Below are 20,769 nucleotides of genomic sequence, written 5' to 3' on the forward strand. Positions count from 1 at the left end.
ACCCACGGATCTTAGCCCTCCTCCCCCCCCCCCTACAAAAAATTGAAGAGAGTTATGCTGTCAGCAACAAAACAGCAAACAACTCTGCCTTATAAAGAGAAATTATCACAAATCCTCAAGGCGAGTCCAAGGGTGTTGGTGGTTGTCAAGCCTGACCTTCCCATCACTGTACGGGAAGAGGTGGCTCGGGAGGAGCCTATTGATGATGTAGCTGGCGCTGTGGAGGAACTTGATGGTGATGTGGTTATTGTAAATGAGGCACCAGGGAGCGAAACAGCTGATGTCCATGGGATGAAAAAGCCCATCGTCATGCCTGGTCAGAAGACCAAAAAATGCACCTCTTCGGTCTGGAGTTATTTTTATCCAAATCCAGACAACCAATGTATGGCCATATGTAGCTTATGTAAAGCTCAAATAAGCAGGGGTAAGGATCTTGCCCACCTAGGAACATCCTCCCTTATACGTCACCTGAATAACCTTCATAGTTCAGTGGTTAGTTCAGGAACTGGGGCTAGGACCCTCATCGGTACAGAGACACCTAAATCCCTTGGTCCTGTTAGATACACACCAGCAACACCCTCCTCGTCAACTTCCTCCACAATCTCCATCAGATTCAGTCCTGCAGCCCAAGTCAGCAGCCAGACTGAGTCCTCCTCAATACGGGATTCATCCGAGGAATCCTGCAGCGGTACGCCTACTACTGCCACTGCTGCTGTTGCTGCTGTTAGTCGGTCATCTTCCCAGAGGGGAAGTCGTAAGACCGCTAAGTCTTTCACAAAACAATTGACCGTCCAACAGTCGTTTGCCATGACCGCAAAATACGATAGTAGTCACCCTATTGCAAAGCGTATAACTGCGGCTGTAACTGCAATGTTGGTGTTAGACGTGCGCCCGGTGTCCGCCATCAGTGGAGTGGGATTTAGAGGGTTGATGGCGGTATTGTGTCCCCGGTACCAAATCCCGTCGAGATTCCACTTCACTAGGCAGGCGATACCAAAAATGTACAGAGAAGTACGATCAAGTGTCCTCAGTGCTCTAAAAAATGCGGTTGTACCCACTGTCCACTTAACCACGGACATGTGGACAAGTGGTTCTGGGCAAACGAAGGACTATATGACTGTGACAGCCCACTGGGTAGATGCATCCCCTTCCGCAGCAACAGCAACAGCTGCATCAGTAGCAGCATCTACAAAATGGCTGCTCGTGCAAAGGCAGGCAACATTGTGTATTACAGGCTTTAATAAGAGGCACAACGCTGACAACATATTAGAGAAACTGAGGGAAATTATCTCCCAGTGGCTTACCCCACTTAGACTCTCATGGGGATTTGTGGTGTCAGACAATGCCAGTAACATTGTGCGGGCATTAAATATGGGCAATTTCCAGCACGTCCCATGATTTGCCCACACCATTAATTTGGTGGTGCAGCATTACCTCAAGAGTGACAGGGGTGTGCAGGAGATGCTTGCGGTGGCGCGCAAAATTGCTGGACACTTTCGGCATTCAGCCAGTGCCTACCGCAGACTAGAGGCACATCAAAAAAGCATGAACCTGCCCTGCCATCACCTCAAACAAGAGGTTGTGACGCGCTGGAACTCCACCCTCTATATGCTGCAGAGGATGGAGGAGCAGCAAAAGGCCATTCAGGCCTACACAGCCACCTACGACATAGGCAAAGGAGTGGGGATGCGCCTCAGTCAAGCGCAGTGGAGACTGATTTCCGTGTTGTGCAAGGTTCTGCAGCCATTTGAACTTGCCACACGAGAAGTCAGTTCTGACACTGCCAGCTTGAGTCAGGTCATTCCCCTGATCAGGCTGTTGCAGAAGCAGCTGGAGAAAGTGAGGGAGGAGCTGGTAAGCCATTGCGATTACACCAAGCATGTAGCTCTTGTGGATGTAGCCCTTCGTACGCTTTGCCAGGATCCGAGGGTGGTCACTTTTAAAGTCAGAGGAATACATTCTGGCCACCGTGCTCGATCCTCGGTTTAAAGCGTATGTTGTGTCTCTGTTTCCGGCGGACACAAGTCTACAGCGGTGCAAAGACCTGCTGGTCAGGAGATTGTCCTCTGAAGAGGACCGTGACATGCCAACAGCTCCACCCTCATTTTTTTCCACATCTATGGCTGCGAGGAAAAAGCTCAGTTTTCCCAAAAGAGGCGCTGGCGGGGATGCTGATAACATCTGGTCCGGACTGAAGGACCTGCCAACCATTGCAGACATGTCTACTCTCGCTGCATTGGATGCAGTCACAATAGAAAAAATTGTGGATGATTACTTTGCTGACACAATCCAAGTAGACATGTCAGACAGTCCATATTGTTACTGGCAGGAAAAAAAGGCAGTTTGGAAGCCCCTTTACAAACTGGCTCTATTTTACCTGAGTTGTCCCCCCTCCAGTGTGTACTCGGAAAGAGTTTTTAGTGCAACGGGGAACCTGGTCAGTGAGCGGCGAAGGAGGTTGCTTCCTCATAACGTTGAAAAAATGATGTTTATAAAAATGAATAATCAATTCCTCAATGAAGTACAGCACTGCCCTCCAGATAGTACAGAGGGACCTGTGGTTGTGTAGTCCAGCGGGGACCAATTGATAATGTGTGATGAGGAGGAAGTACACACTGTAGGGGGAGAGGAATCAGAGGTTAAGGATGAGGACGACATCTTGCCTCAGTAGAGCTTGTTTAGTCTGTACAGGGAGAGATGAATAGCTTTTTTGGTGTGGGGGCCCAAACAAACCAATCATTCCAGCCACAGTTGTTTGGTAGGCCCTGTCGCTGAAATGATTGGTTTGTTAAAGTGTGCATGTCCTATTTCAACAACATAAGGGTGGGTGTGAGGGCCCAAGGACAATTCCATCTTGGAACTTTTTTTTTTGCATTATATGACCAATCAACAGTCGTTTGCCATGTTCAAAAAGTAAAACCAAATGTAAAAAAATTCAAGAAATTAAACCAAAAGTAAAATGCCCTGTCATAATTTAAAACGAGGTATTGACGTGCTCTAAAACTACTGTATTGTTGTTTATATTTTATAAACACTACACTTGAAAGCTTGCGTCTCTTAATGAAAAAGTAACTGTCCATTGCACGAATATTTGCAACAGGGACAATTTTAGGGTTAAGAAAGTCAACTAATAACACTTCGACGCTGTCTGTCTTTATAAACACTACACTTGGAAGTTGGAGGAGGTATTGTGGCCCCGGCACCAAATTTACTATCGGGGCCACTCCACTGTGCAGTCCATATTTAGGTGTATCGGATATTAAACAACGGTGACAGTTGATGCCCAATTTTTTAATTATATTGTTGGCGCTGTAAAAAATTGTGTTCCGGGCACACCACACTAAGCAGTCCATACCCTTTTTGGTGGAATTCTGACCCGTGGAGGGTTTTTTAATTATATTGTGGCCTCGGTACCAAATTGTGTACCGGGGCCACCACACTACGCAGTCAAGATAGATAGATGCGTATCATAGATAAAGTACATTCAGTGGTGTGGGGCAAATTGAAAAATATTCAAAATGCACTGACATTATCAAAAACAAGAGGTTTTCACACGCTGAAACTCCAACATGTATATGATGAAGAGGATGGAGGAGCAGCCGTATGTGCAGTGTAATGCAGACCTGTTGAAGGTTTTTTATATATTTTATTGTGGTGCCCAGTGCCCACTCCTCTATGCAGTCCAGATACTATTTTTGGGTGTAATGCAGACCTGTTGAAGGTTTTCTATATATTATATTGTGGTGGCCAGTGGCCAGTCCTCTACGCAGTCCAGATACTATTTTTGGGTGTAATTCAGACCTGTTGAAGGTTTTCTATATATTTTTTATTGTGGTGCCCAGTGCCCACTACTCTACGCAGTCCAGATACTATTTTTGGGTGTAATGCAGACCTGTTGAAGGTTTTCTATATATTATATTGTGGTGGCCAGGGGCCAGTCCTCTACGCAGTCCAGATACTATTTTTGGGTGTAATTCAGACCTGTTGAAGGTTTTCTATATATTTTTTATTGTGGTGCCCAGTGCCCACTACTCTACGCAGTCCAGATACTATTTTTTGTGTAATTCTGACCTGTTGAAGGTTTTCTATATATTATATTGTGGTGGCCAGTGGCCAGTCCTCTACGCAGTTCAGATACTATTTTTGGGTGTAATTCAGACCAGTTGATGGGTTTTTAATTGTATTGTGGGGAACACTCCTCTACGCAGTCCAGAAAGATACCTCGTTGCAACGTTTTGTACTAAAAAAAAAAAAAAAAATTATTGTGAGGTGTTAGGTGTTCAGAATAGCCTTTAAATTAGTGGAAATTATTGTTATTGGATGTTATTGAGGTTAATAATAGCGTAGGAGTGAAAATAAGGCCAAAAACTTGATTTTTTACACTTTTTATTTTTTTTTTTTCAAAAAAAATCCGAATCCAAAACCTTAAATCCGAACCAAAACGTTTCGGCAGGTGTTTTGCAAAACAAATCCGAACCCAAAACATCGAGAAAATCCGGATCACGAGACCTCAAAAGTCCCCGGTGCACATCCTATATATATATATATATATATATATATATATATATATATATATATATATATATATATAATGTTCCCTGCAGCTAAAAAAAAAAGTTCCTGAAAAAAAAGAAGAAGAAAATACTTACCTTGCTCTCAGCTGGCGATCCGGCTCCCTCCCCGGTCCCCTCCTCCGTGCTGCGCTCCGCAATGGATGTCGGGCGGGCGTGATGACGTTACGCCCGACATGCACTGCGAGCGCGGGAGCGGGGAGGGAGCCGGATCGCCAGCTGAGAGCAAGGTAAGTATTTTCTTCTTCTTTTTTTTCAGGAACTTTTTTTTTTAAGCTGCCTCTGACCGGGCCCCCTGGGCTGCAGGGCCCCAGGGCACCTGCCCATCATGCCCTATGGAAGAGACGGCCCTGAGTGTCACGAATACACTCCCAGCTGCCGTGACTTTTGGGTAATTTACTGAACGAGGTCACACAATTCCAGCCCACAGTCTCTCTTTACCTATCACACAGGTTATAGACCTACTGAATCGCCCCCAAACAGCGCTCACACACTTCAGGTTTGGCACCACCTCTTGAATACAGGCAATAGGACCCCAATATACTGTCCCACACTGGCACACAAGGCTTCTAGATGCTCACAGACTAGCAAGACCCACACCAGCAAACAAAGGGTTAACTCTTATCTTCAGACTGTTACACAAATGTTAATGCAAGCACACAGTTTGTTAATCAAATGTATCAACAAATCACACACTGGCATTCAAATGGTTAACTTGGTCCAGCTATATTCTTAAGAGGCTAATGCAGTGGTTCCCAAACTGTGTGCCTAGGCTCCCTGGGGTGCCTTGGAGATCTCACAGGGGTGCCTCGGCCAAGGCCAGTGGTAAGCAAAGCGGGGGACTACTTGGTAATTATTTTGGCTTAGGGGTGCCCTGAAAATTTTTTGAAAACCCTAAAAGTGCCTTGAACTGAAAAAGTTTGGAATCCACTGGGCTAATGAATTTGTTAGAGTATCAAGGATGCAACATATTAAATTATAGATTTAATATACAAAATTACATGGCCTACAGATATAAATAAGTAATAAACAATAGCTTGACATACACAAGTAAAACAGTTTAAAATAAAAGGGGTTACATTCAGAATAGCACTTGAGTTGCATAATCTGTGCCATGGGAAATTGGCTAGGAAGATGGACAGCTTATCAATGTGAATTGATCTCCCAAAAAGTCTGACAATCTGCTATACCTGATCTCAGCCTTTTAAAGATACTTCCACATCTCTTTCAACCCCCAGGTGGTTGTGGCCTGTGACACTGTTTTCAATCACCATTTGCATGTTGCCTGATTTACTAACCAATTCTTCTACGTGACCTAACTTCTGTGGAGCATCACACAGATCCACTTTTATCATTAATAAATCTCCTATGACTCTGTCCATCTTTTTATACCAAACATGATGAAATTTTGACAATGTGACATATCTTTTCCAAAGATGTGTGATTTTAGCTATTCCTGGATACCACCCGCACCTGTCATTCACAACCCTGATGTGATTTCTGCTCCACAGTGTGGAGTGGCACCCGGATTCCCCAAAATATGAACTTTGAAGACATTTCCTTTTTGAAGATCATATGTCTGTATACCTGTATAGTCCTCTAAATTGCTGCCTTGGGCTGCAAGGATGTCCAACTGTGACCGGCCCCAGAAAGTCTATTCAGGAGTGCAAAAACTAACTTGTGTCAGCACATATCTCACAGCAAGAGCTCTTTGAAGCTGCCACAGGTGATACTCCTACCTTCTCACACTAGAATGTGCAAAGCCGTCAAATACATATACATCGGACTTTTTTTCTTCACATTTTACACTTTCGTAGCTGAACTTATCAATGGATTCATTTGATATAACATATTTACACTGCAGTTATGATTCATCTCTTTTAAAGAACTGTAATTTCCCATGTTCACGATGCTTAGTCTTCTGTATGTGTCAGATTCTTCCTGATCTCTTATAAGCCCTTCCTAATTTGTGTTTTCAAGATTTCTAGAATGCTAAACTTTATTCTACAGAAATTGTTGCTGCAAAGCAACATATAATCTCCCAGTCTCCAAACTTTTAAGCATTTTAAAACGCACGTATTCATTTAAGTCTTCAACAAAAACTATTGGTCTTCAAACCTGGTGTTTACACATGCACCATCTGTGGTGATGTGTTCTGACTGTTGCCTGCCCTGAACAGTACTGTGTTGCCTGTTTGTGTTATTTGAGTTAGGGGACTATATAGGGTAGCTGCGCAACCTCTGACATGCACAGAGTACCAGGAAGTGGACAAGGTCGGTTGCTACTGGCCGAAAACCTACTAAGGTATCTCCTGGAGAGTAATATCCATTACATGAATCCATACCTTGTGTCTGTAATTCTCTGGGGGCAGTGTCCGCAATATCTAGTGCTTCAGTCTTGTAATATATCTGTCGTGTTTCTGTCATTACCTGCCGACAATGTAAATTTAGTATAATAATACAAATAAAGTGTGTAATGGTGCTGGTTGCTAACCACACATCTTTGGACATTAGCCATGGTGGGTGGATAGGATTGATGTACCCAAGAAATGTTTTGTTTTTTCTTACGTGTTGAATTGCACATATACAGGTTAGTTTGTGATGCATGTAATATCCATATACTGCAGATGTTGCTCTGTATGTAATATCCTACAGTTTGTGCTGATCTGCAGCAGGATATTTCACTATGCAGCTTGCCCAATCTTCCTACCATCCATCTTTATATCTCTGAGAAGTTTCCCATAAATGACCACATTTACATAAATGACGCATGCGGAGCCCCAGAGGAGGAAGGTCTACTTACACTTCCCAAAACATCCTCTGTTGAAGTCACTTTTCATTAACCCTTTGTCACATAACATCAGAAGTTCTGCTTTTCACCCATCTGTAATGAGAATCTGAACCGCCCTTGATACAGTGTTCATTTAAGACTTTAATTTATATTGATTTTATAAGCTGAATGACATTCAATAAGTGAAAACCCTTGTTTTATATCTCGGTGTAAGAAACATCTTTTACGTGCAGAGATAGAGCTGCAATGATTATTTTACTTCCTTCTGTGGTGGTTTTTATTTACTCTGGTTTAACAATTTCATTGTTTCCCAAGCATCCCCATCAACCATTTTTTTTTTCTTAATATAGTGAGGGCAAAAAAATAGTAAATGAACAAATATTAAAACACCTATAGAGTCGGCAACATTACACACAACACGTAAAGTTATGTTCTAATAATCAGACTAAGAAAAGCTTATATTCAGTCACATGACACCAACTTACAAGTTTTTGTTTGTTTATTAAAAGAGGTCTTTTTAAAGGATAATAATGGAGTAATGGTGTTCAACGGAGGGAAATCCAAATGCAAAGGCTTACTCAATTAGATCCTGTCAATGGTGAATTAAACCAAGAATTAAACCGGAAAGTAGGTACCTTGTTAGCTAGCAGACTGGAAATGTATTAATTCAGGAAATTAACCATATTCAACTTTTTATTTTATTCCTAGAAGGAATGACACCATTTTTCAATTTTTTGAGAGTTTAAATCAAGTGGTGTTTCAAATATGTATAATAAGTTTATCAGAGTTTTGGCTAATAGACTTATTGTGCTTATTTAGTAATAGAGTTGTTACAAATGTGAATATTGGTTACATGTTCTATTGGTGAGGGGGGGGGGTTACCAACACATTAATTGCTCCACTGTCTATCCAACAGAGTAGTCTAAGGGTACCTGGCGTGGAGTCTAGATCAGTATTTCCGCACTCCAGTCCTCAAGGACCCCCAACAGCTCACATTTTGTGTATTTCTGTCTGAGAGAACAGGTGGGAAAATTACTTGCTCAGCCAAATAAATTTACTCACCTGTGAATGGTTAAAGAAATCCACAAATCTTGACCTGTTTTGGTCAACATTGGTTTGGGAAACATTTGTCTAGATTAACCTAAATACCTACATGTGTATAGTTTCTATAAGTTTTCTCTAATCACTGCGTTTCATTCCAATCCAGTCTTCACGTCCCACAGTTGTCTACAAATTTGGTTCCTAAGCAGCCTCATGTCTTTCTAGACTTATGGATGCCAGGGATAAAACTGGTGATGTAAAAATTTGGAATTAATTACTGTTCTGCTGAATAGGTGCAGAGAACAAATTGTGACATTTGTCGCAACTTAGGTGTGTTCAGCTGAGTGGATGGTACTCTTGATACGTAAATACTGTAAATAGAAAATATTGAATACCTTAAATTTCTCCTGTATTTCTACAAAAGAGGGGCAACCATATGGCAGTGAGACGTTTCTACGATTACCTGGGGATATCATGGGGTGTCAAGTGCAGACAGACAATAAAGGTAGTTTTAATCATAGGGATTGTATATGGTAAGGCTAGTCTGCTACCCCTGTGTACACAAGGAAGGAATTTCAGGTAATCGTCCTCCAGAAAAAGTGCTCTCAATGTCTACCCATTTTTTTCATTTCAGGTTACATATATCACAACATACCATGACTTTCCATCCTATAATATCTACGAATAATTGACACTCCCAACCCCATATAATTGCAGAGTAAGCCAAAATTGATCTCTTCATTTTAGACTATTTACTCCCCAAATTAATTTGTTACACTGTGATTGTAAAGAGTTAAGTGTTTGATTAGGGAGGAGCACTGGTACTGTTTGAATTAGTTTTAATTCACTTAAGATGATCATCCACACTGAGATTTTGACAACAGTTAATGCAATTTTAGACATGAGGGGCTGGAAACCGTAGAGTGTGTGGATACAAAATGACCACTGACCAAAATAAGCATCTTTTTGGGTAACATTCAGCTGTCTGATCAAACTGCTGGAGAAAGCAGCTGTAAACCATACATACATGAATGCTTTACATCGCTTCTGTAAAGCATTCATATATGTATATATGTGTGTATCAATTTATCTCTATATATATATATATATATATATATATATATATATATATATATATATATATATATATATATATATAGCCACAACTTAAAAAAATGTATATTTGTTTTGCTTTAAATACCTCCTTGCCTGGAATATCAACTGTCTCCCAATATAAAGACAAGGTTTGATATCTTTTCTAAGGACTGTTTTCGAAGAAAAAAAAAAGCAAATCTAGCAGCAGGAAAGTTGTCCAAGCGTGTTTTTATTTTTTATAATTGGCATCAACCAGCACTAGGGACCTGAAATTATTCCTGTTCTCTCTTGCAGGATATCCGACATGAAGCCAGCGACTTTCCATGTAAAGTGGCCAGACTGCCTGAAAATAAAACTCGCAATCGCTACAGAGATGTTAGCCCTTGTAAGTCCTCATTTTTACTTGTTTGCATGAACTGCAAAAAGTTGTGTAAATTGTTTAGTACTTTGCAAAGTTTCTCTCGCTTTCCCCTTTATGCATCTCTCATCTCTAATATTCTCTTTACGGTCTTTTCCAAAACTCATTCTGTGTCTAACTGCAAATAAAGACAAAAATTATTTTCATGTCTGCTCAGTAGTGTATTATTGAGAAACAGGAAAACAGAGACTTAGGCCAAGTATATATGTAAATAGTTTTGCAAACTTCAGAGCCACACAAAGATACCAGATCACTGATCCTATAAATGTATCTTAAAGTGCCACAATTTTGAGAGTGTGTAGTGATGTCCTGTTTCTGACTCTCCTAATTTGCAGTTCACCTTACACTGACAGATTCTGTATAAGGCTAAAGCTGGGTACACACTACAGAAATTTCGACCAACTTTTTATGCCGAGCGATTTTACATGCGATCGATGTTCCGATCGCTCGGTCCATGGACTGCATACACACTAGCCTTGTTTAAGACGATAAAGGGAAGAGCGGACATCCCTTTAGCGACTTTTTACAGCCATGTTGTCGTGAGCAATGACTGTAATTTCGTACTCACTGTTGTGGATCGGTCGGAAGTTTATACACACTACACAACGGAAACGAGATTGGACCGAAAATATTAAACTGTACGACCAACCAAATGAGGCGACAATCGTCCATTTGGGCAGACTTTCGACCATCGTGTCACTGCCCGACCCGACTTTTGAACGAGAGGTCGTATGTCGGCTGATTTAGCCGATTATTGGATGAAATCTGTGTAGTGTGTACCCAGCTTTAGCAGTGACGGGGCATTTTTCGTTCTTCACAACCTATAACAAGTTTAACTATAGCTTGTTGTGACAGGATATGCTTACTCAGCTAACTTGTTCTATTCTCATCAGATTATCTGTAATTTCACGCTTTGTCTTTGTGTTTCCTTTTACCATCTGTAATTGGCCGTTACTGACCACCTTAAACATTCACTGCTTACTTCTGGGTGTTTGGTATAACTGCTGCAACACCTCTTTGCTGATAACTGTGGCTGGATCCTCCTTACTGCTTACTTCGGATCAGGATTGCAGTGTAGTAGGCATAGCGTTGATTCCGGGCCCTGCGTTCAACATAGAAAAGCAGAGGAGTGGATTAATGTTTATCTGTAGGTCACAGGATTACAGCAGGTAATAGGCATCATGCAGGATCTTGTAAGCAGAATGGTGCTTACTACTCAAATGTAGCCCTGACATGGAGTGAGGCTTTGTTATTTTTCCCCTGATCAGTGATGAGTACAGACCACACTCATTGCTGCAAATAGGATAGCTTTCAATACAGTGATTATTATAATAATATTTAGCCTCAATTAATAGCTCTGGTCATGTGTAGTTTATCTAAAATTGAGATGTAAACACAATATACAGTAATCTGTAACTTAATAAAGAACTTTAAAACATTTAGTTATTATCTCTAACATATACACGCTGCATTCAAACAGAGGAATGTTGTGGTCAAGTTAACACCAAACCCTTACCTTGTCTCAGACCATTTGCTAATTAATATGTGATTACCTGTCTCACTTATACACAATCATGCTGTTGGCATACTACCTTAGAAATCAAATAAATAAATCTTAGAAATCAATACACAGTTACAATAACATAAACCAGAGAGCCTGTGCAGATAAAGGAAATACATTGAAACAGTAAGTTATTTCTTCTTATCTTCCATATGGGGGGACGTGGTTCCAGCTAGGTTATCTATAACTCCTAACATTTACAGCCGGCACATAACTTTTGGGGGTATAAGTTATATAGATTTAATTCACTAGCGCCTTAAAGATCCACTGAAGCTAATATTGACATAGGATATTTAACAAAACAATTGGTTGCAATTTATTACAGCACATCAGTGCAATCAGGTATCTGAGTTTATTAGTCTGAAAATACATGATTGTTTAAAGCGAAGAGCTGATTTGTTGCTATGGGTTACATAATATAACAGTTTTATTCTACCATGCTATCAATTGTTTATGTGATATTAACTTATTGTAAGCAATAAAGCTTTTGTTAGCTGTCATTTTATCCTTCAGAAGGCTCAATGCATTTACCAATTTTGTTCAACAAAACATAATCCCTTCTGCTTAGATCTCTAGACACATGCAATGTGCATTTTGGGTGCAACATCCTTTGTAAAACTTGATCCCAGAAGGTTATTTATATTGGATCTAGTGTTTAGGTTTTCTTGCAGGGTTGACCAACATCTTATAGCCTCCTCTGCTTCACTCGGTCAGGGTGTTATCATGGTATTGCAGAAAAAAATGCAGAAAGCTCTTTAGTGGGTATAGAATTCACAGAAACAAAAGACAAAAAAAATTGACATATAATAGGTGTCAGAAGTAGGTTTTGAATGTTTAATGAATATTCAAGCCTTCTGGTTATCCTGTAAGAGTAATAGATATAAGATCTGGACAAAATGAATACAATACATATATAATAAAATAAGAAAGAAAGTTGCTATGGGACTGTAGTTATTAACATCTTTTTGATATTTAGTTGGAATGAGGGTGCCTTTAGGTATTGTCCAAATGTAATCTTGTAATAGTTTTGGTTAGGGAAAGAGAATTAGAGAGGCCAATAGTATGGAATAAAGTTGTTTTCATTAGCATTGTTCCATTCCATCAGACCCCATGCTGGTGTTGGCAGAATTCAAGAGTAGCAGTGTTATAGCGTTTCAACCCTTGAGATATTCTGAAACATGCAAGGAAAGAAGGGTGGTGGCATGCATAGGTTCATTGGCTATATAGACATATTGTGTGGTTATGTAGTTAGACAGATCGGAGAAGTGAGGGGTTGTACAAGCTTCTTAGTAGGTTCTGTACCTTCTGTTTTTTGGGGTTTTTTTTTCTTTCATATAATTTTTCACTGCCAGGCTGCATGCTTGTACTCAAGAATTGTATTCTGTAGACCATAATTTTTGCCCAAACCATCCTGTTCTATTGTATAAGGTAGTAGAATAACAGTTGTATCTGAGGAAAGTGTGTATTGTACTGTAAAGCAGATGCTAGAATGAGAATAGAGTGGGAAATGGCGACATGACATTGATAGTGTGGAAGGTGGTAGCATCTGCCACCAAAATCACCAAGGAAGGATTGGTGATTCATTCATCAATTTGCCCAGAGATTGGGTATTGCACTTGCCCTGTGTGGGCTGGAGGTTGGTGGTGGGTTTGGGTAAAACAATTGTATGCACATAATCTTGTTATTCAATGCGTCTCAGAGATAAAGAGGCTGGCGTTTAACATTACTAGGTCATGACTTTTTAAAAATCTAAATAAAACTTTAAAAAAAAAATTACGAATCATTAAAGTGATAAGAGCACTTTATTGCTGTTTCCTATGCTTCAATTTTCAGAACTGTTTCCTATCATGCCATGTTCAGTGGAATAAAATTAGTATGCAGAGCCCACTGTATGTAAATTGAATGATATTCTTTTCTACAGTGCACACTGAACAAAATAGTTTTAAGTCCATGAGGCACCAGGGGCTAAATGTTTACCTTGATGTACTTTGCCTTTGTCTTATTGCAATCTAGGCAGTGCTTGCAACAATGCTTTCGCTGACAGATGCTAGTCCGTGTTCTATGGTCTAGAACCATAACCAGTTTCCCACCCGTTACAATCGCTTCTGTAAAGCATTCAGTATAGAGCAGGCTTATCGCTATCTACATAGCCCACAAGAACCTCAGTGAGGTCATCATCATGGTTATCATAGAGTAGTACGCTCTTGGGTCTTGGTCCAGTGGTGTTCTATGGAACCCGCTCTAGGTTTAAGATTTAAGGATCACTGACATCTAAGCTAATTTTATTGTATTGTACTACATGCAGCAATTTTCCCCTCTTTTTCTCAGACTAAAAAAAATGGGTGGGTGAGTGTGAGGACCAGAGATCGCAGCTTGTGATTTGTCCTCTGTTGCCATTTTAAAGTAACAAATGGGATTGGTTTGCTGGTTCTTTATTGGGGAAGCTTCAGAGCCACAGGAAAGACTGCGACATGAAACAATAAGTAATGTGTTAAAATAGAAAAAAGGGGGGGAAAAATCCATTGCATTCAACATTTATTACTGCACATAATCGCTACTAAAGTGTGTATATTAGACATCCCTATCCACCTTAGAAGTCGTAGAGTAATTGTGGCATTGTAGTTAATGGGATCCATTAATTGCATTTGTGTTTCTTTTTCACTCATTTTTCCCTCTAATATCCAAATAAAAAATTATCATCTCATAAATGTTGCCAAAAAGGGGAAAAAATATATTAATTTGGTCAGACTGCAAAATTAAATAAAAGTTATTCATAAAAAAAACTATTTTAAGGAGAGAGTATAAAACTTCTGGTCATATTGGGCAAAACACATCTGTGGTACACTAGTTATGCTTGCATTCTGTTCTTTTTGGAAAACGAGAGATGGATGTTATTAGGGACCCATTTACACAATGGATATCAAAAGTATTCACAGCATTTTTCACATTTTTTTTCCATAATCAAAATGGATATGTTTGGGAATTCTTACAACTGATCAAAACACAATATTTTGTAAGATAAAAAAGTGTTTTTCTTAATTGCAAATAAAAACAGACCTCAATTGCAGAAGTATCTTTGTTGTAATACTTTGTGGAAGCACCTTTAGCTCTGAGTCTACCAGCTTTCCATAGCTGGACACTGCAATTTTCAGCCATTCTGCTTTACAATATTGGTAAGGCTCCATCAAGTTGCAATAGTGAACAGCAATTTTCAAATCATTCCTTGGAGTCTCCGTGAGATTGCCGTCTGGGCCACCCTGTAGCATTGATATTTTTATACTTAAGCCACTGTAACATGGCTTTTGCTATTTGTTTGAGTTATCGCCCTGCTGCAATATAACTATCAGGGCCGGTGCTAGGGTTCTCGGCGCCGTAGGCAAAATTTCAAGATACCGCCCCCCCCCCCCCCCCCCCCCCCTTCCTCGCGAACACACCAAATACCTTCCTCACAGACCCTTACCTACTCGACTGTGTGCATTTGTGTTTAAAAAAAATAAAAATTAGCCTTACCTTCTCCAGCGGTCCAGATGCCGTGATGTTTGATGCAGAACACTGTCCAGGCTCCACTGCAGACACAGGATTTCTAGAGGGGAGGTATCCAGGTGTTAGATTTCAGGACACCTGCATCACACCACTGCACCCCCCTCTGAATCACACCACTGGACCCCCTCTGCGTCACTTGCAAACTATGGTGTAGAAATTGTACCCCATAGATTGCAAGTCAAATATAGAGCATGAGGTGCCAATAAAATAATTTTTTTATCCACCATAGTGTTTAAATCAAATATATAAGCATGAAGTGCCAAATAGTCATTTTTCCACCGCATAGTTTGCAAATCAAATATATATGACGTGGCAAATAGTCATTTTTATACCATTGAAAAATTACTATTTGCCACCTCATGCTCTATATTTATTTGTCAAGCTATGTGGGAGAAAAATTATTATTTTGCACTTTATGCTCTATCTTAGATTTAAAAACTATGGTGGATAAAATAATTATTTTATTGGCACGTCATACTCTATTTTTGACTTGCAGCAAGTCAAATATAGATCATGAGGTGCAATAAAATAATTATTTTATCCACCATAGTTTTTAAATCTAAGATAGAGCATAAAGTGCAAAATAATAATGAAATCCCACCCCCAAATTTTTTTTTTTCCTCCACACTTTATAATTTTACCTTTTGGGTATCACTTTTTTTTTAAAAAAAATAAAAATTAATACTACAAAAAAATTTAAAATTAAATATACTCACCGTTTTTGAGGCTGGTCAGCAGATGCAGGGAGGCTCTCCTTTAATGGCTCAGCAGAGCAGTGATTGCTGGGAGGGGAGGAGAGGGGGGCGTTGGGTAGGAACTTTATTCACACTGTCTGTCACAGACAGTATGAACCTGAAGACAGGCGCCGCCGGACAGACTATCACATGATCACTGACTAACGTCAGTGATCATGTGTGAGATGCGCTGGGCAGCCGGCGCATCATACTGAAGAGGGCGGCGGACAGTTAAAAAACAGCGGCGGATTTTAAAATCTAGTCGGCGGCGCCCTGCAGGTCCCGGCGCCCTAGGCAACTGCCTAAGGTTGCCTAATGGGAGCGCCGGGCCTGATAACTATCCTCCCACGTCATGTGTCTCTTGCAAACTGCATCGCTTTTCCTTTTAAGACTGGTCTAATCTTTCCCCATACAATTTGCATATGTGTTTTTATTATAATGAGCAGCATTAGGCTTGCACCAAACATACTGTCTGGAGTTGAAGCCAAACAATGCAATATGAAAATTTCTAGGCTAACTTTCATGTGATGTTTCTTCAACTATGGTGGATTTTTGCCATCCTCCCATTAAGCGCAGATTTGTGAAGCGCCTTGACTATTGTTCCATTTAGGTTTCACTCATCTCTGCTATTGTAGACTAACTACGACACTGTTGGCCTCTTGGTGACATATGTGCCATATTCTCCCCACGTCTTTATGATGGACTTGACCGTATAAAGGGGCGATATTGAAAGTCTTTTAAAGCTTTCTCAGATTTGTTTTGATTGTTCTTGGATCTTCAAGGTGAAACTCTTGTTTGGAAATGCATTCAATAAATTTGGGAGCTCTCGCAGACTGGTGCACTTATTTTTTAATCCGTTCTGTACACAATTCTACACTGGTGAACTCCAATTATTTTACCTTTGAAGATAACCGATTGCACTGGGGTTTATTTAGATGTATCTTGGCAAAAGGGGTTAACCGTTCATGTAATTGATTTATCGTCTGTTTATTTGTAATTTAGAAAAATAAATAAATTTAAATTTTTTTTTTACATTTCCCAAATAAATCCATTTAATTCCATGGTGTTCGATATGAAATTTGATAAATGCCAAAGGGTATGACTACTTCTTATAGCCACTGTCTAAAGTACATTGAATAGCTGGCTCCTGGATTTGATACTTGCAGAAGAGGCATTAGATACCGTGGTGGGCCCTCTGAGGAGCAGACTATTCACATCAGTAAAAGTTGGGAGACCCCACCCCAACCTGCCTCCAGGTGAGATGACCGAGTTGATTAGAATGTTCTTGTGTTCTAATGTTAAGTGTCTGCTCAGTTATGTGCCTGAGACCTCTACATGTCTTCTGATATTTATTCTGCATGATTTTAAGGATATTGCTTAAATCACCAGGATATGACTACAGTTTAAAATACTAATATGCTTTGGAAATGTTGGAAAGTACATTCTGCAGATTTCTTAAAGATAGTGTACTTTGCATTGTGCAAAAACATTTATTGCCCATTTATAACTGTAATTTGCATCCAGTGTCCAAATTTTATAAATTCATTTTGCTGGCCAGATCTTACAAAAATATATATACAATGTACGTGTACACAAATATATGCAATATAATATTGCCTTACAATAGTGTTGATTAGACTGCTGCTTATGGCATCCTTATAATTCACATGTCTTGTTATTGTATGTATAAAATTATGTCTGAGGTATCTATATGAGCAGTGAGTTCTGATATCACTGTTAGTAAACGGCATTGTCATTACTTAAGTGTTCATTATGAAAACGTGTATTAATAACTGTGAAGGATTAATGCACCTCTTACTGAAAATGATTCCGGATATTTCAGATTACTGTAATCTGTATAAAAGCACTTGGCCTATTCTTCATGGTCACATAACAACACATTGGTGTCTTCTAGTATTTATATAACTTAGCCTATACATTCAATAGGCGCTTATGTGCAATTATGGTTCAGTTAAGTTATAAGAACCTCAGTTATATGACCACTTCCTATTGAATTGATAGGCTGTATAATGAAGTATACCACAAGATGACTGCCTCCACTGAGTTTAGGTGATCATCGTACTTTATGGCCATAAAGTTGTGTATAGATTGTTTATATCTCCTATACCTGATTCTTATAGATCTGCTCACAAATGGAAAAAATCTGCACCGTTCACGATCAACAACTGGTCCAGGGTAGTAATCTGTTGTCTGGCTCCAAAAAAGTTAATGTTTTTTTAAGATTTCAAATATGCACAAAATAAATGAAACACACCAAAGTTGACCGCTACAGCGAAAGAAAATATTTTAGCATGTATTGTCACTAATATTACAGACACTATGATGTGGAGGGAAAGAACCTTAAAGAAAACCATTCAGGAATCCTGCACACAACATTGCCTTTCCTTTTAAAGAAAATTAGGATGGATGACTTGAGCTAATAAGTCTGTGATACTTTTCATGTACATGATGAGGGAGTAGCGCTAAGGAGTGGGATGTCTGTGTATCCAGGAGAGCAATAATGTTATTGGGCGTGTGGCTATGGAATGACACATGTCACATGTAGTACCACAGTTATGTGAGGGCATTGGGGGGTGTGCTATGGAATGTCACGTGTAGTGCCTCATTTATGTGAGGGCATTGGGGGTGTGGTATGGAATGTCACGTGTAGTACCACAGTTATGTGAGGGCATTGGGGGTGTGGTACCACATTTATCTGAGGGCATTGGGGGTGTGATATGGAATGGCACATGTAGTACCACATTTATGTGAGGGCATTGTTATGAAATGAGGCGCTACAAGTGACATTCCATACATGTGAGGACATTGGGGGTGTGGCTCTGAAATGGGGCATGTTGGTACAGTTATAATTGTGTTCCAGTTCAGAGATGGAATTCTTGTACTATTTTTTTCATTCATTTTCATTTGCAGTCTACATATATCTAAATATAAATGACAGCATAATCACCTTTGGAGCATGGCATTTATATGAAAGAGCCTTCAGCATACATGAGTTGATAGGACAGTCCGTTGTTCCTTTTAGCCTTCATCACATAGGGTGGTTACTGTTGACAGTCTGCAAAAGTAATGACCGATCCTGTCACTCAGTGATGAACGATGTGCTCAATTTCCAGTTTGACCAAGTATATTAATGGCAATATTGGCCAAAGAGAGTTTGTTTAGACCTTTGGGCTGAGCGGCCATCTCGCATATGGCATCGCAGTAATGTGGAATTTTGGATGATTACCGCAGGTTTGTAGCTATCATCTTCCGACCACATTTATCAGCATTTATAATGCAACTGATTTTGGTCTGATTAATTCCTGGCATGGCACTTAGTTTTGGTCCACCAGTGCTGCATTATTTAGCCAATTTGCTGATATTATCCATGTTTTTGTAGAATGTATGGTCCGCATTAAAAATACAACGTAAATGGTTATCAAATCCAGAAAACATATACCTGTTTATTGAGATCACTGCTCAAATCAACACAAACTTTTAATGAAAGTTGCAGTAACGGTATTCATCGGTGACAGCAGATTCTTACAAGCTTTAACTTCTGATATTGGTATCTAATGTTGTCCCTTTAAGTATGTAACTGCTGCATTTATTCACTGATCTTAGCGTCTCATTTTAAATCTGTCTCCCAGTTGATCATAGCCGGATAAAACTGCACAGAGAAGACAATGATTATATTAACGCCAGTTTGATCAAGATGGAGGAGGCTCAGCGAAGCTACATACTGACACAGGTAAGCGGTTGCAGAGTCAATGTCAAAGGGACTGTCTAGTACTGATAATGCAGTAATGTTTTATATCTTGCATCTGTAAGTGATGTATGGAAATAGGATTTTGGAATTACCAGGAACATTTCAGGTCAGGAACACTATTCTGTGTAAAGTAGTGCTGAGTGCATACGGTAAAATGTCTACTGGGAGAGAAAAATGTCAAATACTAGAGGAAAAATAAAAAAATATTACAGTTGATCACAATAAAAAAAAAAATTTTTCATGTAAAATGTTTACATACAGCAGACGTTCTGGGACTTGTAGCTGGTTTTTCAATACTGATGTCTGAGTTTGAGTTCTGTGAAAACAGAGGACCACATCCAGGGATGCAAATACATTACTAGTCTTACAGGGACATAATCACAAAGCCTTTCTCCTTACTTTCAAATTAATTTATCGATATTTTAGAGTAATATGCTCTCAAGTGATCTGCCTAGCTTTATTTGTAGGTTTGTAATTATACATATAAAACATTAAATTGTTTGATTTCTTGCTCAGGGTCCGTTGCCAAATACCTGTGGTCACTTCTGGGAGATGGTGTGGGAAAAGAAGAGCAGTGGGGTTGTCATGCTGAACAGAGTAATTGAAAAAGGATCAGTAAGTATCACTTTTCCTTAAATACCTTTTTCATTTGATGCTAAGCAGCGCTTACCTGACGACTAGGCTGGCTGAAACGGAATTACTGGAATTAATTACTCACCTTCATCGATTTTGTTCCCTCAGCCGCTTTTCTACACTTCCTAAGTGAATTCAAACTGTATGATGTGTGGCGAGCCATCAATCCAAAAGAGAGGGGCTAGACATGTCAGCCTTCAGTCCATAACATTGAATATTGGTGAGATCAGTAAATCAGTGAAGAGACTAGACATTTTCATCCTTCCTACGACATGGTCAAATCATAATAGAGATGAGGATACAAGCCGTACCAAGACCCAGCCAAAATGTCTAACTATCTGTTGTCCTTATAGAAGTAGTATTTAAAAGGCTGTAAATGTACATAAAAAAAAATAATTTCTTTACAGTGCTATGCAAAAGTTTTAGGCAGATGTGGAAACAATGCTGCAAAGTAAGAATGCTTTCAAAAATATACGTGTTAATAGTTTATTTTTATTTATTAACAAAATGCAAAGTGCACTTGCACACATATTTTGATGGAACTCGGCAGGGAGGTTGTTCCACCCATCTTGGAGAACTAACCACAGATCTGTGATGTAGGCTTGCTCATATCC

The 20,769-nt window shown here is 39.6% G+C and overlaps 1 protein-coding gene across 2 annotated transcripts in view; it reads left to right on the forward strand.

Annotated features, from left to right (window-relative positions):
• PTPN1 (protein tyrosine phosphatase non-receptor type 1) overlaps positions 1-20,769 on the forward strand; it is a 67,993-nt gene that overhangs the window by 34,432 nt on the left and 12,792 nt on the right. For both annotated transcript variants that reach the window (XM_075176469.1, XM_075176470.1), the window contains exons 2-4: positions 9,792-9,882; positions 19,404-19,504; positions 20,039-20,137. In XM_075176469.1, the coding sequence (XP_075032570.1) occupies positions 9,792-9,882; positions 19,404-19,504; positions 20,039-20,137 (291 nt within the window). The remainder of the gene's footprint in view (positions 1-9,791; positions 9,883-19,403; positions 19,505-20,038; positions 20,138-20,769) is intronic.

The sequence above is a fragment of the Mixophyes fleayi genome, chromosome 6 (genome assembly GCF_038048845.1).
Source record: "Mixophyes fleayi isolate aMixFle1 chromosome 6, aMixFle1.hap1, whole genome shotgun sequence".
Lineage (NCBI taxonomy): Eukaryota > Metazoa > Chordata > Amphibia > Anura > Limnodynastidae > Mixophyes > Mixophyes fleayi.